The sequence below is a fragment of the Bacillus rossius genome, chromosome 1 (assembly GCF_032445375.1).
Source record: "Bacillus rossius redtenbacheri isolate Brsri chromosome 1, Brsri_v3, whole genome shotgun sequence".
NCBI lineage: Eukaryota > Metazoa > Arthropoda > Insecta > Phasmatodea > Bacillidae > Bacillus > Bacillus rossius.
In genome coordinates this window covers 156,754,867-156,779,922 of record NC_086330.1, presented here as the reverse complement: position 1 = coordinate 156,779,922, position 25,056 = coordinate 156,754,867, and the positions used below count along the sequence as shown (strand labels likewise).

At 39.1% G+C, this 25,056-nt stretch overlaps 1 protein-coding gene across 4 annotated transcripts in view; it reads left to right on the top strand.

Annotated features, from left to right (window-relative positions):
* Window positions 1-1,852: 1,852 nt before the first annotated feature.
* The window catches only part of LOC134546333 (uncharacterized), a 127,653-nt gene continuing 104,449 nt past the window's right edge, over window positions 1,853-25,056 (top strand). For 2 of the 4 annotated variants that reach the window (XM_063389102.1, XM_063389100.1), the window contains exon 1: window positions 1,880-2,273. In XM_063389102.1, coding sequence (XP_063245172.1) covers window positions 2,113-2,273 — 161 coding nt within the window. In that variant the 5' untranslated portion in view covers window positions 1,880-2,112. Of the gene's footprint in view, window positions 2,274-25,056 lie in introns of all 4 variants that reach the window. The other 2 variants (XM_063389101.1, XM_063389099.1) reach the window with 2 other exon arrangements.

The window sequence follows — 25,056 nt, the reverse complement described above, 5'->3', positions numbered from 1 at the left end:
GAAACAAGTGTAGCTTCCAACGATAACATGAGAGCAGGGAATGCGAAAACACGTAGATGCTGTAGATGAGTCTCGTGAAATAGCATCTTATGGAAAGACGCTACCAAACATTGTCTTTCCATAAGATGTTTATTATCAACGAGGTTCATTATCAGGGTGAAGTTAGCTGAAGAATTCCGGGTCATGCTAGGGCTAAATATATCAGTCTCAGACCGGCTTGTACATGGAGCAATAGGAATTGTCACGAAATTAAAGTGGCCTGCTCTTCGGAGAAACAAATAGAAGAAGGCGAATTACCTAAATATGTATTAATAGAATTTTATGATGATACGATTGGAAGCAGAATGAAAGATGAAGATAGCTTGGTTGCGATAACCCTTGTTGCAACATTTCAGGTGACTAAAGGATACGGAGACGTCGAGCACCGAATGTTATCTTTGATTCTAAGCTGGGCAGTCACGTACACACGTTACAGGGCACTGCACTTGATAAAGCTGTTATAGACCTGGGAAACTAAAATTTCGCTAACGGCCAGCTCTCAGACGCGTGAAAACCTTGGAAGGAATAGCATTTCCTGATTTAAAATAAAATTAATTATTGAGTAGGCCACACAATGAAAGAGCATTGTCCGAAATTATACGATTGTGAAGTCTAACTTCGTCCTGTAATTGACATTTTATACTAACAAATTATCCTTTTTACTTATAACATATATTTAAAATTGTATAATTCACACACATTAAATTCACCGTTTTCCTGATGTTATTTTTCGCTAAAGAGTTTCGATATTTTTCTGCTTAGTTTTATAGTAATGTACCTATAGTGATGACATAATATCCATAATAACTCAATCTACACATTCGTGCTGTTTGTCGTTAACCTTCGTAGTCCATTCCAGCACGTCCTTGACCATAGTTAGGTACCTATATTGTTTTGGAATTGTCATAAACATAACAATACCTCAATCACTATATGTACAATTCATATTTGATTTTGAGGAGATCCCTGGTCCAGTAACACATGAAATATGGGACCACATTCGAGCTATATTGAACCAAACGCAAAAATAATCATTAAAATCGATTCATAAACAAAGACGTTATGCCTGAGCATACATTATACATATACACACATACGAATTGAGAACCTCCTCCCTTTTTAAAGTCGGTTAAAAACAAACCTTAAATTGGCATGAGAATTGAAAACAAGTTAAGTAAGAAGAGTATGTCGTAAGAGTAAAATTGTAAAAGTTGTAAGAACTAAAATTAAAACCATTGTGGATACATTCCTTTGTATTCTTTATTATTATGCGATATGGAAGAATTTTCATTTACTTGTACGTATCATTACTATTAACATTTTTTTCAAACCAAGTTCCTAGGCACAGCAATAAAAGCGCCACCCATATCCGGTTAGAGTACTAAACAATAAGTAGACAGTCATGTTTTTTAACATTGTTTAATGGTCATAGTAAAACTCGTTTTCATTTAAATTCAATCAGGAAAATTACTGCCGCTGAAGCTCTCAAGATTTTGCCCGTGAAGAGAAGTCTAAGCGCTTAGGCCTTTCTTCTCTCTGACTGCTTGTTGAGTTGGTTGTCTGTTACAATTGGTTGGCGGAGTGGTGAAGGCTCGTAGTAATTAAACGTTCTGTGGTAAAATAAATGAAAGTACTCGGCGTCTCGACTACGAGGGACGCGTGTGTAGTGTAAAGCGGCGAGCGCGGTCGGAGGTGGGGGAAGTGGTTTACGAGAGTCTGGGCGGAGGAGGGGGAAGGAGGTTATGTTCACCACGCCCTCTCTCTTTCTCGCGCCCCGCCGCGCCGGCGCTGACGTCACGCGGCGCCCTTGCCGCCGCAGCCACCACAGCTGAGCGCGCGCTCAGTCCGCGCGTGGATGTCGACTTGCGAGCACGCCTCTCACCCAGCTGACGTGAACAAGCGAGCGGGGAGGGAGGACATGCTCCGAGTGTGGGAGCCTGCGTGCTGGTAGCACTCCGCCCGGAGGCGCGGAAGGAAAATAGTCCTCGCCCACCTTGACGACGCGACGGCGCGCGTTGCATGTGGAACCGTTGAACGCCTCTTCGACCCGCTGTTTTTTATTTCTTTATTCGAATGCCTCGCGCGTGGGGGCGCTCCGGCGGTGGGCAGGTGATGACGACAGTGAGCGGCCTGCGCATGCGCGCGAGAAGGCGCAGCGCCGGCGCGGACGGCTGTCAGTCGTTGTCATGGCAACCCAATCGCAGCGTGACGCGACGCACCGCTAGGATCGCCAGGTGAGTCCCGATACTAGCACCGGATAAATAATTTTGTTATATTATATTCAATGATTTTAGTGTCGCCTCAATGCTAATCGCATATAATGCTTGTACTTATTGAACGGCGACTTAAGGGCACACACCTGGTGCGCAGAACTTCAGAAGGAACCATTAGATTTGAAAACGGCTTAAGATATCAGAGTGGTGTTTGTTTACGAAAAACATTTAAGGATACGCCGAGGGTAGACAGGTGCTTATGTTTCCTTTTTTCGTTTAATTACTGTATTTTTAGAAGAGCTGAAAATTTCTAGAAGGCGTGTTTTCAGAATAATTTGTAGGCATGGAAATCCCACTAGAGATTCTTTAAAATACTCTGGAAATAATCTGCATTACACCTTTATTTTCATTTCTCCGTTATATAATGAATAATGTTCTGGTTACCGCTTAAATAACTGTTGTCCTATGCGCGAGTAGACTGCACACCAGCTCAGAGCCTTGCGCTTAGAGGAAGCTCCAGCGAGCGTAGCAATTATCACGCCTCGCTAATACAAATGCACTTCTAACTAGGCAGGCTCTTCAAAGCATGTACAAATATTTCATGCTGAATTGCTCTCATACTTAATAAACAATTGGATATCTTGAGATGCAATGTTAATAAATAGTGCGAATTTTCACTGAACTGCAGACTGGAACGGTTTTTTTGGAACTAAATGGACGCATATAATTTTTTCATTGACGCGAGGTAAGTAGTTTAGACGAAAACTGGTAGACTTAAGGGAAGGGGAAATGTGAAACAAGCTTTCTAGAGGAATGCACTGCCTCGACCTTTGAAACTTGCACGAACCTAAACAACACACGTGACTCAATAACAGCTTGCGAAATAATTTATTTCGTAAGTTTCTGATGGCGGACGTGCACCTTAAAGCTTCGATTTCATTGATTGTGTTTACAAGCTATTCGAGAACTATGAAAAAAAAAAAGGGGGGGGGGGTAAAATATTAGGCGTGAACGTCACAATATTAGTCTTGTGTCCGAATTTGTCTGAAATATGTACTTGCGTGTACTCTCCCAGGAAGTGACATAACATGGCAGTTTGCATTAAGGTGTAAGTTAACGGATGTGTGTACTTCTCGCAGGCAAATGTCGCTGTCTGAATAATGTTCCTCAAAGTTTTATAACAATAAAGAACAATTACCCAAATAATTCAATAAGGAACTACCCATTGTGGTAAATATGTAGTGTACGGATTAGCGCCAAAAAAAAATAGGTTTCTTAATTCCTACTGGTTTGTGAAAAAATAAGTTTACAGCTTACATTACAATACTAATGTTTTTCCTCAATCGCCGAGATAATTATTTATGTTTACCCGCGTGAGTTTTAAATTTATTTATTTTTGGCAAACTTTAGTCAATGTAGGTGTTGTAATGAAATTCGTTTAAATAACGTCTGTATTGCAGTTGTTAGGAATTATTAATGCTTATATTTCAGGTTTGATGTTTTATTAGAATAAGTATGTAATTATATTACGAAATTTTTGTTTTATTACATTGCGTTTAAGTACGTACTATTTTGAGTGACGTTATAACGAACCCGAACGAGTCTAATGGGAACCTAAAATTTGAATTGAATTGTTAACGTCGTTCTTTTTCGGTTGTAGCATTTCCAGAGAATTCTTTGATTATAGCCGTCGTATATTCTGTGTTTATGGCTAGTGTTTCATGTGTCCAAGTTTATCCCTGGATCCTGAAGGCTTTATCCTGATGGCATGATCATGTTGGCATGATCCTGTGGTACATGATGATTGCTGTTGTAGTTCAGTACGTCGGAAGATCCTGCACATAAAAAGAAATTGCGAAATAAAGAATTAAGGTTGTAGGTAGAAAAATATTTTTTATTCGATTTACGATCATAATTCTTTATTATATGACAATATTTTTTTATGTTAAGTATCTTACGACGTACTGAACCAAATCAGCAAACATAATGTACTACAGGATTAAGCTATCAGGATCATGCCATCAGGATCTTACGACGAACTGAATTAAAACAGCAAGCATCATGTACCACAGGATTAAGCCAACAGAATCAAGCCTTCAGGATCCAGGGATAAACTTCAATATATGAAACGGAAGAATTAGCGTATTTTTATTTCTCCATAGTTGGCTAAAGTTTTGCTAAACAGAGATACACGATCGCGGGTAAACAATGACGCGGCGGCAGTGTGCAAACACATGCATTGTATTGTAAACTTTAAACTGTTATTTTCTACGAACCAGTATGAATTAAGAAATCATGGTTCAGCGTTTCAGGGTTAATTTAGGGACTTCTCTAGTACTTGAAAAACATATTTTCCGTTTTTATTTACTTTTCGTTCCCCGAAGCCGCGACGACCGATGCTGGTATAGTGATGTAAGCTATAAACTATTATTTTTCACAAACTAGTAGGAATTAAGAAACCATCGTTTCAGGGTAAATTTAGGAAATTGTGTAGTGTGTGAAAACCATGTTCCAGATTTTTTTTTCTTTCTGTTCTAAAAAGCCACGACGTCCGATAATAATCCTCGCCCAGTGTAATCGTGCCTTCGCACATCCATTGGACGTCAAGCGACCTGTCTTCGAGAGCTCAGGCCACCCTGAGGTCGGCAATCTGGTCCGAAACTGTTTCGGGAAATATTATCTTATGATTAATTATTGTTTAAGGTGTGACATTCCTTCATGGGTTATAGCGCGTTGAAATTTAATAGTGACCCATTGACGACAGAAACTGTTACTTTTTACCTGTTCGAATTAGAATTGTTGTTAATCGGGAAGAATCTGCAATACAGTTTGAAGACGCAATCATCTTGACAGTCGCAGTGTAAAACAATTGGTGGATAGTGACTTTAGAATCTCGGTTTGATGTTACCAGTTGAGTATACCGAAACCTAATGCTTAAAACGGGGTTGAAACATTATAGCGACATTATTTGTGTGGCGAGTTACGCCAGTTGGTGTGGAAGTTCGGGCTGATTTACTTAAAAATATTAATTTAAAAAATTGTCTTGTAAATAAAAGGGAGGGTGATTGTATACTCAGCATGATTTAAACAACTCTTCTGTCCGGTATGTGTATACAAAGGTTATCTAGTATGTGCTTACTAATGTTATTACTATTTACAAAGGGTTTTCGGAAAGCCTCTATGAACTGTCTAAATCAGTCTTAAAGTTTAAAGGTGGACATTGCAGTTCGTAAGTTATCTGTGACAAATAGTGCGACTTTAGGTTTTATGAAGGATAAGTTAGGCCTAAATAGTTATGAGACTTAGCATGACCTGGATGAGATATCTTAGTAAATTTTGATTTATTTTGTCAACATGAAATTACGGATTTAAAACCAGTTCCCTGCCTTAAACGGACAACCTTATTGAGTACCGATAAGACAAGAAAACTTATGCGTTCTTGGGTACTACTCATTTCACATTATAAAACTGCTTTAAAATGGTCTATACAATATTGTGTACAAGATTGTTTTAGCAAATAAACCATCAGAAAGTATGCGTTAAAAGTTGGCGTTACAAGTTAAAGTTTTGTTAAATTATTTTAGATCATCCTACTTAAGTAAAACCTGTGTTCGGCGATGGTTTGTTTTGCGAGATGCATCGATTACATTGGACGGGTTTACCAGTTACTCGTTTGCGAATCCACTTGCTGCTTCGCACCAGCTGGTGCAATTAAATACGTTTTACTTTTCACTTGACCCTTCACTTGCCTCCAATGAAATTTAATTTTTTTAACTCTAATTTTTTTTTTAACAATTTATAATTTTTAAAAGAAATATAGTAAAATCTTTTACATAAAACAAGCTCAGTTCTTTTCAAGAAACCTATTGTACGCTAGTAAGAGTTATTTTGAGAATGTTACCCTGATTATGGCGACTGCAATGTCGTCCAAACGTTGAACTTTGTTAACGTAACATTTTTGACGCCGCTAAAAATTCCAAGGCGATAAACCTCAGACAAGGCCCGTAAAAGCCTGTGCTCCTTAGTGTTATTTTTTGCGTCTTCGACACGCTGAGCTGGCGAAAGTATCTACTCTGTCAACGCTGTACTACTACTGCTACGAGCAACTTGTAAGGTTGTCGCTATAGTGCTTTCCACTTAAACTGAACATTATAAAAACTACGTCTGACACTTAATTTCTGTCAAAACAGTTGTACAAAATTAAACTTTAAAAGTCGCCGGTCATACGGCCCCTTACACGCCCAGTTTGTCAGTTTACTATAAATGGCCCTACACTTAACGGGGGCCCTGGGTTATTTACTTTTTTGTAGGCCTTTTCCCGGGAAACTTTGGTTAAAATTACCCTTTCAAACATTTTCAACTCAACTCTTAACTTAGTTTTATACATTCTTAAGATCAAATTTCTGGTATTATCACATCTATATACGTGGCAATAAAATCTTTGAATGTTTTTTCAAATGCGAAATCATGAGTTGAAATAGCGCATTAGTTACAAGACAATAAAAATTTAATTTTCCTTTTTCCGGTGCGGTGCCCTGGGCCACTCAGTTTCTGGAGTGTTTCCTCCAGTTGTGTCGGTGTCCATGTTGGTGTCGCGGAAAGTGCGTGGCGTGAGTGCCAACTGTTGGGACTGAGGTCCGGTGCTCAGTCACTTCAGTCATTCAATATGTATAATACATTATATATACATGTATGTAATGCTTCAGTTAATCGTTCAGACAGAACGTCACGCGTGGAAACCTAGCGGATAAACTGAGCGTGTATGGGTCCCCTAAAACCTCAACTGGCAACGTACCATATAGTATAAAGTATTTTAAACATTTAAAGGGATTATTAACTGGATATATCAATTAAGATATAAGATCTTGGAACAGTACATGTGGAGCTTCTGTTAGCGAAAGTAAGGCCAAATAAACCAGAAAGTTTCCATGCAAAGACCGGGTGATTTCTCTTCTTGATATGGCGGTTATAATGTTCACTTGATGCTCTCTTTCAGAAAAAATAAGTTTTCAAAATGGCGCATTCATCTGTGACTTTGTTCCTTTTGACTACTGCCATCAGCAATTTTGGATGATTTTTTTTTTTTTTTTTTTTTTTTTTTTAGCAGCTATGTCCTGTTTTTATGAAGAAATGTATTTGCAAACGACGGGACTTAAGAAGTTATCTAGCTGTAAAAACAGGAAATGCGCGTTTGAGTGATTTGGACGCAGCCGGGAAAAAGGTTTTATTAATGAATACAATCTAAGATTTTACGAATAGCAAATGTGTTTCTACAAAATTTGCAACAAAATACATCGGAAATAAGTCATACTTTCGGAACATATAGCAGGGAATGTAGAGAACGAAGAAATGTAAATGTACAAGTCCGGAAATACTTATGTTTATCGCTAGAGCCGTTACGGCAACAGAGATAACACTGAATCCCTGTTACGTGGTACGCCATTTCGGTGAGATACACAACATATAACTGTACGTATGATGTGTTGTGTACATTGTGGTGTTCCACGTAACAGGGATCCAGTGTATCTACTTTTCCACGGCGACGGCCTTTGGCGATAAAGGGAATTACTTCCTGCGAGGTGAGCGGAGTGGTAAGGCACTTACCCACGTACCGAGAGTCGTGGGTTCGAATTCCGATCCGGCCATGCGTGTTTCGATTTGCCACAGTTTCCTTGAGATCACTCGAGGCATGGAGTCAGGAATGGTACGAAATGCACTATCGCCGTATTGTTCCGTCTAAAACATTGTGGAAGTGGTGCTTGATCACGCCTGATAATGGTTTGAAAGTACGAATTAGAATCTCCGTCATTAAACAGTATTTTAAAACTAATTTTTAGATTGCAAACATTACACAAAAATGTTTTTGGCGTATAATCAACATGGCGCAGACCACTATTTGGAGAGAAAAAAACTTTACCATGTAATCATTCAGACGTGGCAACCCCGTCACTCAAGGTAAATGCTAGGAACGTTATTTGCCACGGACCGTGGTCGTTTCCTTCCCCCAGTTTCCTTTAACCTTGATGTAGAGTATTAGAGTTCATCAGTCTCTAACGACTCGACGAGGCGTTTAGCCAAGGTAAAAGATAAAAATAAAGAACTGTAGCGCTTCCTTAGATTCCAGCGTGCATTTAAAGGGCACTAACTTTCTCTTTTCAAAGCACGATTTCTGCTGTTAGAGCTGTCCTGGTTTCTGTGTGCCAATTCCACGCCATAGAGCGCAGCATTTTGACACCACGTCTTAATGTAATGAAAAAAAAGTAATACATCGGAAAAATTGTATTTTGCAAGGTAAAATTTGCAATGAAAATTGTGGTGTTTTTCATCAAGAGCAACATATGATAATTTCCAGTTTTTTTATTTATAAGGATGGTAATTAAATGCGAATTTTGTTAGTTTCATATTTTATTTCGGAGGATATATTTATGTGTTACTTAAATACTTAAATTCGTGTGTTGAAAATTCTATTTCATCAAAAATATCTTTATGTATGCTATTTCTGTACTTGAGACCACGAATATGCAATTAATCCAGGGCCAATCTCTGAATTATTTAACGTAATGGCTTCCTTTGAACGATAGTCCTTCCCGAGTCCGGGCCTGGCGTATCTGCACCTGGCCCACGAAGGCCAGTGTGCGCCGGCCAGAGCGCGCGTGAAGGACTCCGGTGGCCTGGAGTTGGTCCAGACGGCCGCCGGGGAGGGGTGGGGATATTTTTAGCGCCGCTTGGGCTGCATCCGTTGTCGGTTATTTGTGAAAAATGTCAGGTCGGAGCGCGGGTAAGGCCGGGTTTATAAACTGCGCAAGGACGAAACAACCGTAAGAAAAGTAAATCTATACAAATAAAAATGTAAATGTTCGTTCGTTAAAAATAGTAAACCTCCGAAAGTTCTAATACCGATTGCTTTGAATTGCATTCTAATACGCGCGTGTATTTATATACCTATGTCACGCCTGTGACAGGTAAAAGGATATATAAAAATATTGATAGGTAAAAACATGTTTAATATTTTCATTGCTATAGAGTGATATGTACTTATGTATGTGTGTGTATATATGTGTGTGTATGTATGTGTATATATGTGTGTGTGTATATATACATATATATATGTATATACATATATGTATATATAGGAGAGATATAATTAGAAATAGAGAGATATAGGTGCTTAGTATGTGTGTACCTACTAAAACAAATTACAAAAAAAATTGATAGAGGCATTGCAACGCTTGCCGGGCATTAGCTAGCTAGTTTTATAAAATATGCAATTCGCGAGGCATTGCCAACCTTACAAAACTGTAATAAAAAGTCCATCGGGCTTCTCATAAGTCCCTCTTTCCCCCCCCCCCCCCCCCCCCCCCCCCCCCATAAATCAACCTCATGAAAACTTGTCTTGTCATTGACTTTCACTTAAGGATCTTAAATGGTGTGTAAATAGTTTGTAAATAGTTTCAAAGCTCCTCACAGAATCGTCTCTGCAAACCTTTCGTGAAAGAATCGCACACTTTTTTTCATGCTTTTTTGTGGCTTAAAGAAAAGTTTGTGGTGCTATTTTTTTTTAAAATTAAAAATGTAATGATTTTCTTAGTCAGCCACCGTTGTGTACACACTTTAATGTTTATATAATACTGTAAAATTATTAACTTGAAAATTGCTTGATGAGAATGCGGAAAATCTGTAAACATAAACAAGTTGCGGCCCAAAAAGTATTTATTTCTTGATACATCTGGTTATGTTAGCGTAAAAAGTATTTGGATATAATTTCACGCCTAGTTTCTCACTGAATGAATCCTTAGAATGAAACGGCATCGGTTAAAACATCCTCTGTAAACGACACATATATTCTACTCAAAAACAGAAATTTAAGTAGGTAGTTTCACAAGGGGTATAGAGCGCGTGTTGTCGTTAACTGTACTTTGTGGTCAGTACTCTATTGATAATGTATCAGTGATTCATGTCTGTGGAATACTGCATATCTTACTGGCTGTGCGTAGAATCGCTTATAGTTCACTGACAGTTTCGATAATAACATGATAAAATATTAATCGGTGACATTGAATTCAAATTTATTAAATCTTTTTCAATAATTTCCGTGGGAGAACTTTCGCTGATCCCTCTCATTTAACTTCAGATAGCTGTGCAGTGGATGTCTCCGCTGGCAATACAGCCAAAGCGTGAAATACTTCATAACGGAAAATCTACTTTTAAAAGATTAACAACAGGAAAAAAATGGATGAGGACGGCTTACATTCAGATATGGAAATATTGAACAAAACCTTACATTATCATAAAAGGAAGCGAGTCCATTCCGGCCTTACATTAGAAAGTATTGAAGACAGACTAGGTATTTTTCCTAACCCCACTGAACGAATTTAAGACACAGACTTCCACCGTCGTGACTACGGAAAGGAAAGTATTTATATATTTTATTAACCTGCAAAGTTATCGCATAATTTTCATACCTGACCGCGCAAGTAGGCCTTAGCCTTCAAAAGAATTACAGTATAGTTATACTTTGCCGGAAATTGAAAGGGAGATTCCTGGGTTTGAGCCTACCCTTCTTCATCCCCATAAGCGTATCTAGACTTAAGGCACTTCAACCCCCATACTATCCCGCAAAACCCAAACAACCATAATGAAAACAAGTGGACAGTGCAATTAGTGCCACAGTGATCCAGTGCAACAAGTGCGGTAGAATGTAACCTCTCTGTCTTCGTCATTCAGGATGTAGATTTTTTGGTGTTAATGATTGCTCATGCTTTACCATACAAGCCTTGGCTCGTGTTGAAGCCACCGATTAATGTGAAGAGTTATTCTTATCCATCACCTTGCAGCACCAGCATGTTAACATAAACGAATACATCCTCTTAGTACATGGATTCAATGGATGTGGTTCTACTAGTGTCATTTATGGCAAAGTGAAAAAAAAAAGTTTTGAAGGTAGTAGAAACAACACTTCCCTGGTGGAATTTATCATTTTTAAAAGGCGGCACTGTAGATTGTCAGAAAGCAGGTAAAAAACTATTTCTTTTCCGGAATGGAGCTACCCACGACATCTTGGTTGATCTGCACTACAACTTGTTTCGGAAACCTCTTACTAAGGTTGCACCCAAACTGTAGTTCCTGACTCCCAACATTTTCCAGTGGAGTTTTACATTATTTTAAAATGTATTACCAAGTGCAGGTTTGGTGGGGGTAAAAGGGGGCTTGTTACTGAATAATGGGTTTAAGTGCAGCGAAATGTTCTATAACCAGTAAAAATTATCCTTCTCAAACTTGTTTCATGAGCTTGCAAGAGAAGCTGTTCCACTCAGCAGTGTACATGTATAAAATGGGTGTACAATTTTCTGTCATTTACAAGGTTTGCGAGAGTGCAGTGTGTGATAACAGCAGCAGTGGCGAATTGGAGCTTTCCACTAATGTTGAAAACGCCAAAATTTTCCACTTTGATGAAATTGACAGCTGATCAGAAAGTGACAATGGAGACAGTAGAACTAATGATTGAAATTTATTTTATGGAATTTGTATATATTTTAAATGTATAATTACTGCATTTTATATCGTAAAACCTGGCAATACTCTTCATAGAGGTGGTTCTACCGTCTTAAAAATAGTTCAATTCGATCCAGCGTGAAAAAAAATTATGGAAAACGACACCCCACATGACATAAATCATTAAACATTGATATTTTTGTATTTTCCCTCTTCACCACTCTAAAATATATGTTAAACCATTGCTGACTTGATGCAAGTTTTTGGACATACGCCATTGCTAAGAACTTTTTCTGTTGAAGAAAAACTAATAAATAAAAATACCCCAAAAAGACAAAAAAACACACAAAATTAAGCAAACAATTGCTGTTGTCAACAAGGATGTGAACACCACAAAATATTCCGAAACAGGAATATGGTCAACAAACAAAGAAAAACAAAGAAAAATGTACTAAGAGAACGAAAAAAAAACCCACAAATGACAACACAAAAATATTGAACCCAAAATAATTCAGCACAACAGTTGAAACGAGACAAAAACACGACAAAACGAAAAGACAAAACAAATACAATAGTTTTACCAAAACAGAAACAAGCGACGTTTCGGGAACTGCTATCTGCTCCCGTCCTCAGGCAGAGACGCACATGGTACGGAAACACAGGTGCGTCGCTGCCTGCCTTGCTTAAAATATGCAAATTCGCTATTGCGTTTTTGATGCTCTCTTCGTCTCCTGACAACGCATATTGCTCTGTTTCATTATTATTTTTTATTTAGAGGTGCGACAGTGGCGTACCTATGATGAGGGGCATGTGTAATAAATGAGCTGTGTGTGTCCTGCCTGCAGTCTGCCGTAGTGAAGCGCGGTTACTTTTGAGCGAAGTATGTATATGTTAGCTACTTGCAAAATACGCAACAACCGAACACAGCAGTGGCAGTGCGAACACTGGCCGAGAACTTTGTCTCGAGTCTTGGAGACACTCTTGGTGGGCGCAAGAAGCGCCAAAAGCAGCGAGGAGACCTCAAGGTCAGCCAGCTCAAAGGTAGAAGGTGAGCGAGACAGCTAAGGCGTGAGGGATTTTTTTTTTTTTTTTTTTAATAATCGCAATCATATCCTGGTCGGGTATACCGTCATTGCCGTGTTCTAACTAACGCCAGCGAAGAAGCAGCAGCGTTGCCCTTCGACGTGGCATTGACCAGGGATGTGATGGCTCAGCGTGACATAACTTACTGTTGTTGGTCGGGGAGATGTTTGCCGGCGTATTTAACTAACAGGATTGTACGTAATCTCTTCGTTCAGGTCTTCGCCGCGGCCATCACCCACGACGCAGGTGCAGGGGTTACAGCATGTCCACGGTAATGTAACCGAGGTCCGGGTTTGAGAGTGATTTCATTCGGAGGTCCTTAGCCCAGTCTTATTTAGCACTGGCGTAAGTACTGTGTTCTAATTCTTAACTACATCGCTTTGATTGGAAAACGAAATGGTTGACTATTAACGAGGTAAAAACCATGAGACAGCAAGTACCCCCTTTTTATTTACGGTCAAAGAACTATCCCGTTTAGTCAACAATTATTTAGGCTAATTTTTTATTGAAGCGAAGTGATAACTGCATTCGTCTTCACATTCACATTCGTCTTTACACTAATAAACGGCATTTTTCCGTAGCAAATTTAAAGCAACAGCAATACTTTTTTTAGCAATAAAAATACTGATGAGTTTTTTATTTGGTTTCCTCCCGCAGTGAACATAACACGGGATGCTAATTTGTGTTTTTTATATATATATTATTTAATTTATATTCAACATGTATTTTGTTTGTGGTTGGCAGGGATAATTTAAGGAAATGGTCTTTAGATGCAAATACACGAATAGAGGGAAAGGAATAAGTTCTACAGAAAAAAAACTTGCCTGTGAAGCCTGGATATTGCGTCAGCGCTCGACCGACTGAGATCGCCAGTCCTGCCAACATTGGACACCGCGCAATCGAACGCCATCGAGGAAAATATCTTGGACGCGACAACTCTCCGACTTGCGATGTGTATTGGCAGGAGCTGCTGTTCTGGACGAGAGTTAGGTCATTTTGTATTTATACTTGGGAGAAAATAAGGTTGTTCCTTTGCAGTCTCGGTTGACGTAACAAACCTGTCTGGAAACACGCACACAGATCTGAAGTTGAGGAATGGTCTCGGCCCCCAGTGCTACCGGTTGGGGAGACGGGCAAACCTGCAGTGCGTGCAGGTAGGGAGGGCTTAACCAGTTCAGAAATATTCTGACCTCCAGGGAAGATCCACGTGCAAAATGAGGTAGGAAAACATAGCATGACTAAGGCTGGGTTTATAAATTTCGCAAGAGAGACAATAGTTGCAAGCACGCGAATAAAGCAAGAAAACTACGGTCGTTATAAAGAGCATGAAAGTCGTAACACGTCACCAACATAAATTTAAAATTGGAAAATTAGAAAATAATAATCTTCTGGATTTTTTGAGAACTTGGATTATTTTTTCCCCCATAAAAATGGTATTTTACTTTAAAATTTGTTTCGAATATTTAATTTGCTTTCACTGTGCGAATGCATTTATTAAAAATAAAATCGTGGTCTTCTAAATAAACTGTCTTTAAATTTTAAAATTTTCGGAACCAGACTTGTAATCTGTAAAAAAAAAAACAAATGACTGCAATCGCAGTAGTGCGTCGCTGGGCCTGTGTAATGGTTGCATTGAAATAACCGGGGGGTAGTAAAACATGACGGAGTGTTCCATCTTAAATAATTTAATTATTAGCAAAAGGTTAGTCAGCTGTCAACTTCAGACGTGTATATTAGCCTTGGGAAGCACCTCAAGCAATAAGTTGAAACTTTACCAGAGTCACTGTAAAGGCTATGCCACATTCGCGCAGTCGCGTCTGTCTGACCGTGCTGTCCGACCGTACTGTCTGTAGTTTCCTGTAGCAGTGTGCCACATTTACTTGTCCGGTGGTTCTGGTTCACATTATACTGCATAGAGGGCAGCGCGGTAGATTATAAAAAAATATTTATCTTGGCTTTTCTCAAGATTTATACATACAAAAATTTAATGTATATTATAAAACTTATTAATTTAAAATTAACTAATAGTAAATTTATATTTGTGTTAAAACTTAGTTTCATGCCTTCACACATTATAATTTTTATTTACATTATTGGTATACTCAGTTTTCAGTTTCAAAGCAACCTTACGGGAAACGAATACGACAAAATGTTGTTAAAGATAAAACGGTTAAGACCTACAATTGGTCAGGAAATTATTTCCGCGCGAGGTTACAGTTTGCTATTCTAATTGGCGGATATTGTTCATGACGTGAGATGCAGACGGTGCTGCCACAGGCCACGTGAACCACAGCTGCACCACAGAGAGCGTGGCGGCGCCCACTGGGCGGGCCTGTCCCTCGCAGACGTGACGTCGATCGAGAGGGGGGGTTCACCTGGGGGAGTGGGAGGGGCTTTCTCTCCGCTGCGCTCTCCCACGCAGGCCCGTGGGTCGGGTTTCCATCGGGGCGACACGCCATGTCCGTTTCTTACTGGAAGCTGTTCGAGGTGAAGTACGGGTGCACTTTACATTTTGGAGAGCGGTAATAATACATATTCTCACATTAATCACTGTACAGCCTGTACTGAATACAATTACAGACTCAAAGTATAATAATTATTAGTTGTATTGGCGTTGACCCCAGGGGTTAAGGGGGGAGGGGGAAATCGTAATAATAACCAAACTATGTTTCAAGGTCAACATTTTGAATATTGTTACGATTTAATAATGTGGGGGTAAACTACCTGGTTCGTAAGGGATAGCCCAATTAGCTTTTATTATAGTTGTATTGATTAGATACTAATATTTACATTATTAATAAATAATTGTACTAAATCAATCACTGGCACTTAGAAATGTTTGTCCTCGTCACTCAATGACTGTAAAGTTCCGCAGTTCGCACTCCTCACTGGAGCTAGGCTCAACAGTGGTTCGCTCCTTACCTCGCGCCTGTCCACACAGTCTCCCGCCACTCGGTCGCACTCTGACGGTCCCGTCGCTTCGCGTCGGGCCACTCTCGAGGGGGGTGGGTTGGGGGGGGGGGTCTCGTACCCTCTCCCGATGTCGCACTTCACCTCGCTCGCGGAACTCCGGAACTGTCGCCAAACTCACGTGGCACCCGTCGCGGAACTCTCGCCGCACTCCTCGACGAACTCTGTCGCCAAACCCCCGCCGAACCCGCGACACTCGGGGCACTCACTGTCGCGGGTCTCTTACCTCCCGTCACCAAAACTGTCGTGGAGGCCGGCATCGCTGCTTAAGTATTCTGTGGCGCCCTTCTCGAACTGACGAGAGCGGCTGCCGTGAGTCGCGTCATCCCGCGCCGACCCGACGCCCGAACAGTCGAGAAGGGTGGCTTCGCTTGCTCACGCGGTGGCCCGTGGAATTCCCAAGGCCGCTCAGCGTTAGGTAACAGCGCCGAGGCATGGCACCGGGCAGGGAACAGAAGGGGGAGAGGGGGTAGCGATGACCCTTGTAATCCGGCCAGGCGCGCGTAGCATGCCTTACGTCAGTGGAGGCCACGTGACGGTGCAGGGTCGCCAGCCAGCTCCGAACCTGGCATCGCGGTCTGGTCTCTCACTTTCGTAACAATATTATAAATTTTCCCGTTGGACCACCTGGTGAGGTAACTTGTCAGTTACCCTCACGCTCAGAGCCTTTGGACACTCCCCCCCCCCCTCGAGAATCCCACATTTATTAATTGCATTACTTATTTAATCTGTTCATATTTCTTGTCTAAAAATTGTCATTTCTCAATAGTAGTAACATAGTACCCATTACCCAAATATCATTTGCTTAGTGACTCAAGATGTTTACGTAGATCACTGGCACCACTGAACATATGCATATAATACATCATATATATTCAATGCTGGCACTGCTTTTGAGAACCGTAATTTGACTGTTTGTCAGACGCACTGTCTGTGTGTGGATTGCGAGACGAACTCGGGCCTAAACACAGAGCTGTATCCGAATACTTAGGGATGCATCCACAGCACATACGTCCCTACATCCCTACATCCCTACATCCCTTAGCAAATGCAGCCACAATGTAAAGGACGCATGTCTAATGGAGGATAGTATCCGAATAATTTTACTGCTAGCACCATGACAATTGGTCGTACTATGTGCACGTAGTCATTTAGAGTCGTGATACGTACGAATATTCAGCAAAACGTAAATAACGACTAATTAAAAAGAAATGTAGCTTAGTGGTTGTAAATGTTAGTGATTAATATAAAAAAAGATTGTTACGAATTTCAAAATATTAAAAATATTAAAAATGAGCAATAAATACAACTATAATTTTAAAGTTTTTCGGTAATGTTTATTAACGTTTTCATTTGAGTTACCACTTACGCTTATTTCGTTTCAAAAAACTCTTATGCCAAAAAACTTAAGTAATATTATACACAAACATAAATACAAACACTATTCCGAAGCTAATGTATGTAGGGACGCGTTAGTGGATGCGAGTGTCGCATCCCTATATATCTCGATTTAGTGGACGGATGGAGGGATACATCGGCATCTCTTGTGAGGATTCGAAAGCAACGCAAAGATGGCCGCATCCACTACGATGCACTTTTAGTGGATCTCTTAACTAAGTGATCCATTACGCAAGTATTAGGAAACAGCTAAGCCCTGCTGAGGTTCTTGGATCAACAGAGCGTCCCACTCTTGCACTGCGGTGTGGAAGTAAATGAGCGATTGCTCTTTCTAACACGCGGTGACTACCGTAAGCACTGTCCTTGTTTCTGAGTGCGCTGTTGCCAAATATAACAAATTGAAGGGATGTGACACTAATTTATTTTATCAAGCTGGCGTTACATACAAATTTCTTATGAATTCGTATGAATGGATGTATGTAAATTATTTCTTGTTGTAAGTTAAAAAGAGGCAATTTATAACATATTTATAAGCGTGAGCGTATAAAACATTATAAATTACTGCAGGAGCGCAAAGCTGTAGGATTCGCAAGGGGAGGGGGGGAGGAGCCCGAGAGTTGCGCGTTGGTTTGAACCAACAAGTCATCTCTGGTCTGGATGGGTGCTTGTATGTGCATACTTCCCATATGTTGGCCTATATGGCATGCAATAGCAGAAAGCTTTGAAATGTACAGAAAGTTAACCACAAAAAAAAGTTTTGACATTAACGTTTTGTCAACCTTGTTTCATTGTCATGATTTTGAAAGCGCAAGCGGGCACCCTCAGTGAGGAGCTTAATTCCAGGGGGCCCGGGTCCCCCTGCCCCCCCCCCCCCCTTTCTGGTATCTTCGCCCGATATTACTATATGGGTTTTAAGATGCTTCTCGTGCACTCAGAATTCCAAAGAAGCACATATACCGAACTCTTAGCAAAGCGCTAGAGATCTGGCAACAGCGCGCATCGTAAGACGTGTCCTGCAATCCAAGCGTGAGACTGCCTATAGCAGAGCGTGCTGCTGGGACGACCCGTGCCGAACACAGGGTGGACCTGCTTCAGCGATTTCTTAGTTCTTTGCATGGTTCAAGGTTCATTGTTCGAGCGCGAAACTTAACCTTTGTGTCTGTAAACTGAACTAAATTGAATGCTGTGACTATATATTTTTTTTTTTAATTTCAACATGGTGCTTAGATAACTAGTACCCATCTTTTGTGATTTTATTTTCAAGTAGTTATCACATAAAATCATGTGCAATTTGGGTGTATTCATCATTCATTAAAATTTTTAACATTGGTATAATAAAAATTAATACATGGTTCAAAGAACTCTTTTTTTTTATTTGTGTAAAGACAATTCATAACCCTGTCTACAATGGTTTTCAAATGATGGTATTAAAAATACTATAGTGTTTTTCTCATTATAGATGATACTGAGTCGTAAACATAGTGTATTAAAACTAGTCCTGATTACTTAAATCCTTTCTGAGTATTTTCTTTTAACCAAGAAGGTTGTTAACTCATCAGCTACTTGTCTTTTGTTGTTAATTGAAACCATAAAAAGAAACTTAACGTGTACTAAGTTCGAATTTCGTGCAGTTGTTCATAACGGAAACGACTGTCAAAAAGAGATTCCAAAATTGGCAGATCAGTTGGATGTGTGTATAGCCAAAGCTTGGACATATCTGTGGCCCAATGTGCTGATGGAATTAATATTTTGGGCATCATATTACCTCACTTAAAAAAATTTCACTAAATTGTGGAGAATGCTCATTAATCTTGCAGTGATTTCTATTCTTAACATTACAAACGAAATAAATCAACCCGGAATTATTTCATTGGTTGACAGTGTGGTAAGATTGACTCTCGCAAAGAAAGCGATAGAGGAACTGTGGGTTATGTGCCTTTTCACTGTTGGAATACTTAAAAAAGCGGGGAGTTAAACGTGTGTATGGAATAAACTGATACGACAAATTTCTCCTGCTTCAATCTAACAGTAAGTTATTAAACATTAGCTAGTGAGGATAGCATTACGTGCACAAATATGCGGCTTAAAACGTTTTTTTTTATTTAATGGAATAAAACAAACTTCCTCCGGCATGCTTGAAGAAAATTATTCTTATCTGTATATGTTCTTGTTTGCGCCCCCCATCCCCCCCCCCCCCCCCAATTAAAAAAAACAAACAATTCACGCAACATGTTTCATTTTGAAGTGTTATATTCGAGGCCAGCTTATCGGAGTAAGACAGTTTCGTAATCTGAGCGATGACATCCGGGCTTTCGATAGTCTCGTAACAACGCATAAACCACGGCCCGGCTGACATTCCAAAACATGTTTCGATGGGAATTGTCTGTTGTGTAATCGAAATTTTCTTGATAGCTGACTCGATCTGTTGCGTACATTTTCTACGCTCTACGCTAATAACACTAACTTTAAAACTGGTTATGGACAGACGACTAATGTACTTAACATGTCCATCTTCTCTGTTCTCTAGCTATAAAAAGGGTTGGAGAAACACGTCAACAGTCCGTGCAGTAAAAACCTACATCCTATTTTGAGCTGCGACGGTTGTTGGAATGCAGATGTTTTGACGCTAGAAGCCTACTGTGTTCGTTTGTACTGTTACATGTTTGGTATCAATGTTGAGTTGGTCTGTTTGACACATTGTCAAATGTCGTTGTTTGTATGTACTGTTTTTGTTGCAATTGTCTCATTGTCAGCCCACTATGTTCGTCTTCTGTGCTGTTAGTAGGTAATTGTAGTTCGTTCTGGGGCAGGGGGTGAGGGGTCGGGGTCCGGGGGATCCGCGGCGGTCATCTTGGAATATGTCACTACCGGTGGCCATCTTGGAATACGTCACTACCGGTGGCCATCTTGGAATACGTCACTACCGGTGGCCATCTTGGAATACGTCACTACCGGCGGCCATCTTGGATTAAGTCACTACCGGCGGCCATCTTGGATTAAGTCACTACCGGCGGCCATCTTGGATTAAGTCACTACCGGCGGCCATCTTGGATTAAGTCACTACCGGCGGCCATCTTGGATTAAGCCACTACCGGCGGCCATCTTGGATTAAGCCACTACCGGCGGCCATCTTGGATTAAGCCACTACCGGCGGCCATCTTGGATTAAGCCATTTTGTTTTCTAGAATATTCCACCGAATTATGACATCACATCCGCCATTTTTAAAATCCTCAATATTAACTTAGAAAACCGGGAAAAATTTATAAAAAATATTAATAAATTTTTAATTTAAAAATTTGATGACTTCGTCATCGAGCTCCTCACTCCTGTGCGTTGCATTTTTCGTTATGATGCCATCTTCATCAAGCTTCCCACTCCTACCCATGTATTATAGTCTGCTGGAGGCAGCCATCTTGTTTAGTGGAGACCACCATCTTGATTTCATCTGATGGATGTCATCGGGTATAGGTTTCTAAAGTATGTTAGTGTATGTAAGGCCGAGTTTATATCTCCTACCAGTGTTATGACCCTAATATACCAAAAAATTCACAAATTTTGGTTAAAAAATCACAATCCAGTCATTCTGTTGTTGTGACCACCATTTATTCTTAGACATGCAATGTATGTAGGGGTGTGTTATTATTTCAAAAGTGTTTACACATTACTATCTGAATGATTTTTTTCTTGAAAAATGTATTTAAATATTATAACCTGGGAATTTTGAACTTGAAACTTTATTCGTCTAAGCAAGTTTTGAAAGTGCATAATTCGTATTTCAAAAACATAAATTTTCATGTATTGATATTCATGCCTTTAAAATTGTTTAATTTGATCAATATTGACATTGTATAGCATTAACATTGCTTATGTTGCTTTCATTGGGTAATCAAGGTGGTGATTTTCTTTAAATATCGAGTAATTTTGATAATATTAAATTTGAAATTTCATTTTCACTAGTGGAAAAGTGTCATCGGATTTCCATTTCAGATTGCGTTATCAGTTTTACTTCTTCTTGGGAAAATGTTACAAGAGTTAAATATATACAAATTGACATGTTTACATCACATTGACGCAGGTTTCAAATATTTGAAGTGTCACAGAAATGGCTTGCAATGCTTACGAGGCCACTAGTGTTACAGATTTGTAATACCTACTTCTTTGGACCTTTATATCTATGTATTTTCTTTTAGTGTCATGTTTTGCAATCTTTTATGTGTGTATTTTAACAGCTGTGTGTTCATTGTTGTTATAAAAAAAATTGCAGTAAATTGTATGTTAGAAAAGATGATGTGCTACTATATGGAAAACCTTTTCGGCTTTCAGCTAAGCAACTGGATAGGTTGTCAGCTTGTTTGGAGTACTATTCAAATGGTATGTTTACTCATGTTATTGGTTGTCATTGTTTAAAAATTACGTGATAGTGAACCATGAGGTAGAGATTAAAAAAAAAAAAGGCCTTTCTACCAATATGAAGGAAGGATGTATATAATTTGTCATGGCCTATTTTATGACTTAAAGGGTATTCTAGGCATATATCAGAGTTGAATACTGTTCAAATTTAAAGCCAATAGAGCCTAAACGTATTTCTGATATTGTATGCGGCAGAAGTATTACTCCACAAAGATATTCAAGTATATAAAAATCAGTGGTTGATTTTTAAAATGGCCATAGCCATTTTGCTATCTTCTGGGTGAATTTAACTGTTTATTTTTGGCTACCTCAACCTAGATTGATGAACCAGCAAGCTTTGATAAGAAATTTAGTATGCAATAGTTAAAAGCTAAATCCAGAGGTAATGTACTGGAATTAAAATACCTCTGTTTCTAACCAACTGAGCATTAAATCTTTATAATTATTTTTGTTCGAACCCTAGAATTAAGAACTGACATCAAGCGCCTAGCGCTAATTAAGTTAATTCATTAACAATATTAACCAACCTTTGAACTTCTTAAATTTTGAGCACCAGTGTAATTTCGTAGCTAGTGAACCACTATTTTCTTGATTTTATTAATTTGCAGAGTAATGTTTTAAAACTAACAAGTATATATAATATATATATATATCTTTTTTTTAACACTTGTAAGTCTACAAGATGTGTTTTATGTTAAGAAAATCAGAGTATAGTAAAATTCATAGAGCGGTCAGATCTTTGGATGCATAATACCGAGGCTTATGAAGTTAATAATACGAAATACAACAGAAGGCAATAAATGTGACACAACACCACATTATTTATATACTAATTAATATATTTCTCACACAATATACCTACAATACATAATAGTCCAAAGATGTTCTGATACAGATAGTAGAAAGTACAACACTCCACCGCTATTTCGAACGGGAGGCCAGGACTGGGAAAAAAAAGGCAGTTTTTATAATCTCTGCCTGCCTCCCTTGGCCCAGATGTGTGCTGAGCTCGTCACACACATGTTTGAAGTACACAGTACACACTCGTGTCAGCACAGGCAATCTCCAACTCGCGTCTCTGCGAGAAGGTTGGTCGTATCTAAACCAATAGCCTCAATCTGCGCACTAAGGCCGGGTTTATAAACTACGCAAGAAACGCAACACGCATAAAGTTCAATACAACGTTTTCTGATACCCGTTTATAAAGCACGCAAGATGCAAAAACGCAACGCTGGTATCGCGCAATTTTCAACGTCTTGCGTTTCTACTTGTTTCAGCATTCTGTGCTAGTAGTTAACTGTTACAGAAACTTTTTAAAACACAGAAGTAACGTGTATAGAAAGCTATGATTTTATTTTTTATCATATGCATCACTTTTTTACGTACTAAACTATCGCACAGTGCAAATTGACGATTTTAAACCAAACTGCTATGAAAATTACAATTTCTATATAAAAAAAACCTACAGAAGCCGGGGCAATAAATTTTTCTACTGTTTTAAAATTTCCAGCTGTAGGATTGGTGCTGTCTTGCGACTTGAGTGCTTTATTAACGTTATGCTTCTTTAAGCTCTTGCGTTGTTTATATATAACCCCGTTATCCTTTCCTTCTTATTAATTGCCCCTTAAAGCATATTCTGTAGTCAAGATAGTGTCATTTTGTACATGTCCTACAGCGAATGATTATGCAATGGGGAATATTGATTTAATACAATATTGTGCCTGATGACTGGGAAACATGCCAGTTCCCTAAACGTCGCAACTGTTTTGTCATAGGAAACCTACTGAGTTCGTCGGTGCTGTCTCGTGTTCTCCATTATACATGTTTAGGTTCATTGTTCGGTCCATCTGTTTGACATCAGCTGATTTAGAATTGTTTTCTTTGGGTATGTTTTCATTGTTATTTATTATTTTACATACTTGAGTTTTTTCCATGACAAACAATGCGGAACTGAAATGGCGTATGTCCAAAAAATTGTATTAAATCATGATTAGCTATGCTGTTGCAGCATGATCCTGTGCTAGTTTGTTTATTACGCCAATATATTCAGTCGTACAAAGTAAAGCACCGGTGAAATAAATGACGCCTTATCTCGGAAGAGTGTGAACCATTCCTTGTATCTTAAACAAGAGCTGTGTTGGTTATTACCGTCTTCGATCCTTGATTAGCGTTGCCTTATGAATTAAATTTTTCACGCTACGCCAATCGTTGTCGAGTGGTTATTTACCGCGCCTGGTGTCTGCAGGGGCGACGCAGGGCTAATACAGACTAATGCGACGCCACAGCGATGTGGAGTTAACTGAATCTGATAAGTCACCTGTCAGGCTCGTGACGAATGACTAACCGATAACACTTGGTTATCCAGTAATGCCTATCAGACTGTGTATGTGCATTTATGATTGGGGATAGTATTTAACCCCGCACAAACTATAAAACACGGACTTATATTAGAAAAAAATATTACTATAAGCTATATATTCTCTAGAATTAACAAATGAGTAAACTTGCATTCATACTTGTGCAACAGGTATACGTTCTTATTTAAATATTAGTGTTTCATTCTATTGTGGCACTACTTTACAATAATAATGTTATACCATTTTACAAATAAAAAATGTATGTTTTAAACACTTATTAACATCAAATTATCTCATTGCCATAACATGCCACCAAATCTGTCTGTAATCACATGCAAGTTTTATTTGATGAAATCCTTTGAATGGCACATGACGTGATACATGATAGATTAGTTGCCTTTTTATCTCTTAAGGAATTAAATTATCAGGTTTCTTTGTATATTCCTTTAAAAAATCTGAAAAAAAAAATTTTGCGAGTGATTTGCCAGTCTTTGTGACAGTCGAATGTGCCCCGAAAACGTTCTAATTTAAAAAAAAATATTTAAAACCTTATTTGGTAAAATAAAATAACGTAAATTACAAAAAGTAATTTATTTTTAACGGTTCGATAGCTTTTCACCCTCGGAAATTAAAACTAAACTTCCTAGAAAGAAATTGTTTAGTAAAACATTAACTGAAACAGTTTCAAATCTTGAATTGTGTGAAGTGACCTTCAATAAACAAATCAAATGTTTATTTAATCTTATCTTTGAAGACATTTCATGGCTCAATATATGAAATACAATGGATTGATTTCAATAAATATTTGATCGCGCGAAAGGGTGTTTGCTTGAATTTCAGGAACACATGTAGGTGAAATGCAGTAACTGTTTGCACGGCCGTTAATCGACGCTAGAATAAGAGCTACCAGGGTCACGACAGTCTTAAGCCAGGGGGTTTGTTGTACCTTCATCACCACATGGACACCGTGTGTAGCCGCTCTTCGCCCAGCTGATGGACTTCGCCGTGTTTGCAGAACCTAAAACATTGGGCGAAGTGTAGAGTTTGCACGGTTGACACAGTCATAAAGAACGACATTTTACTCAATTTGATG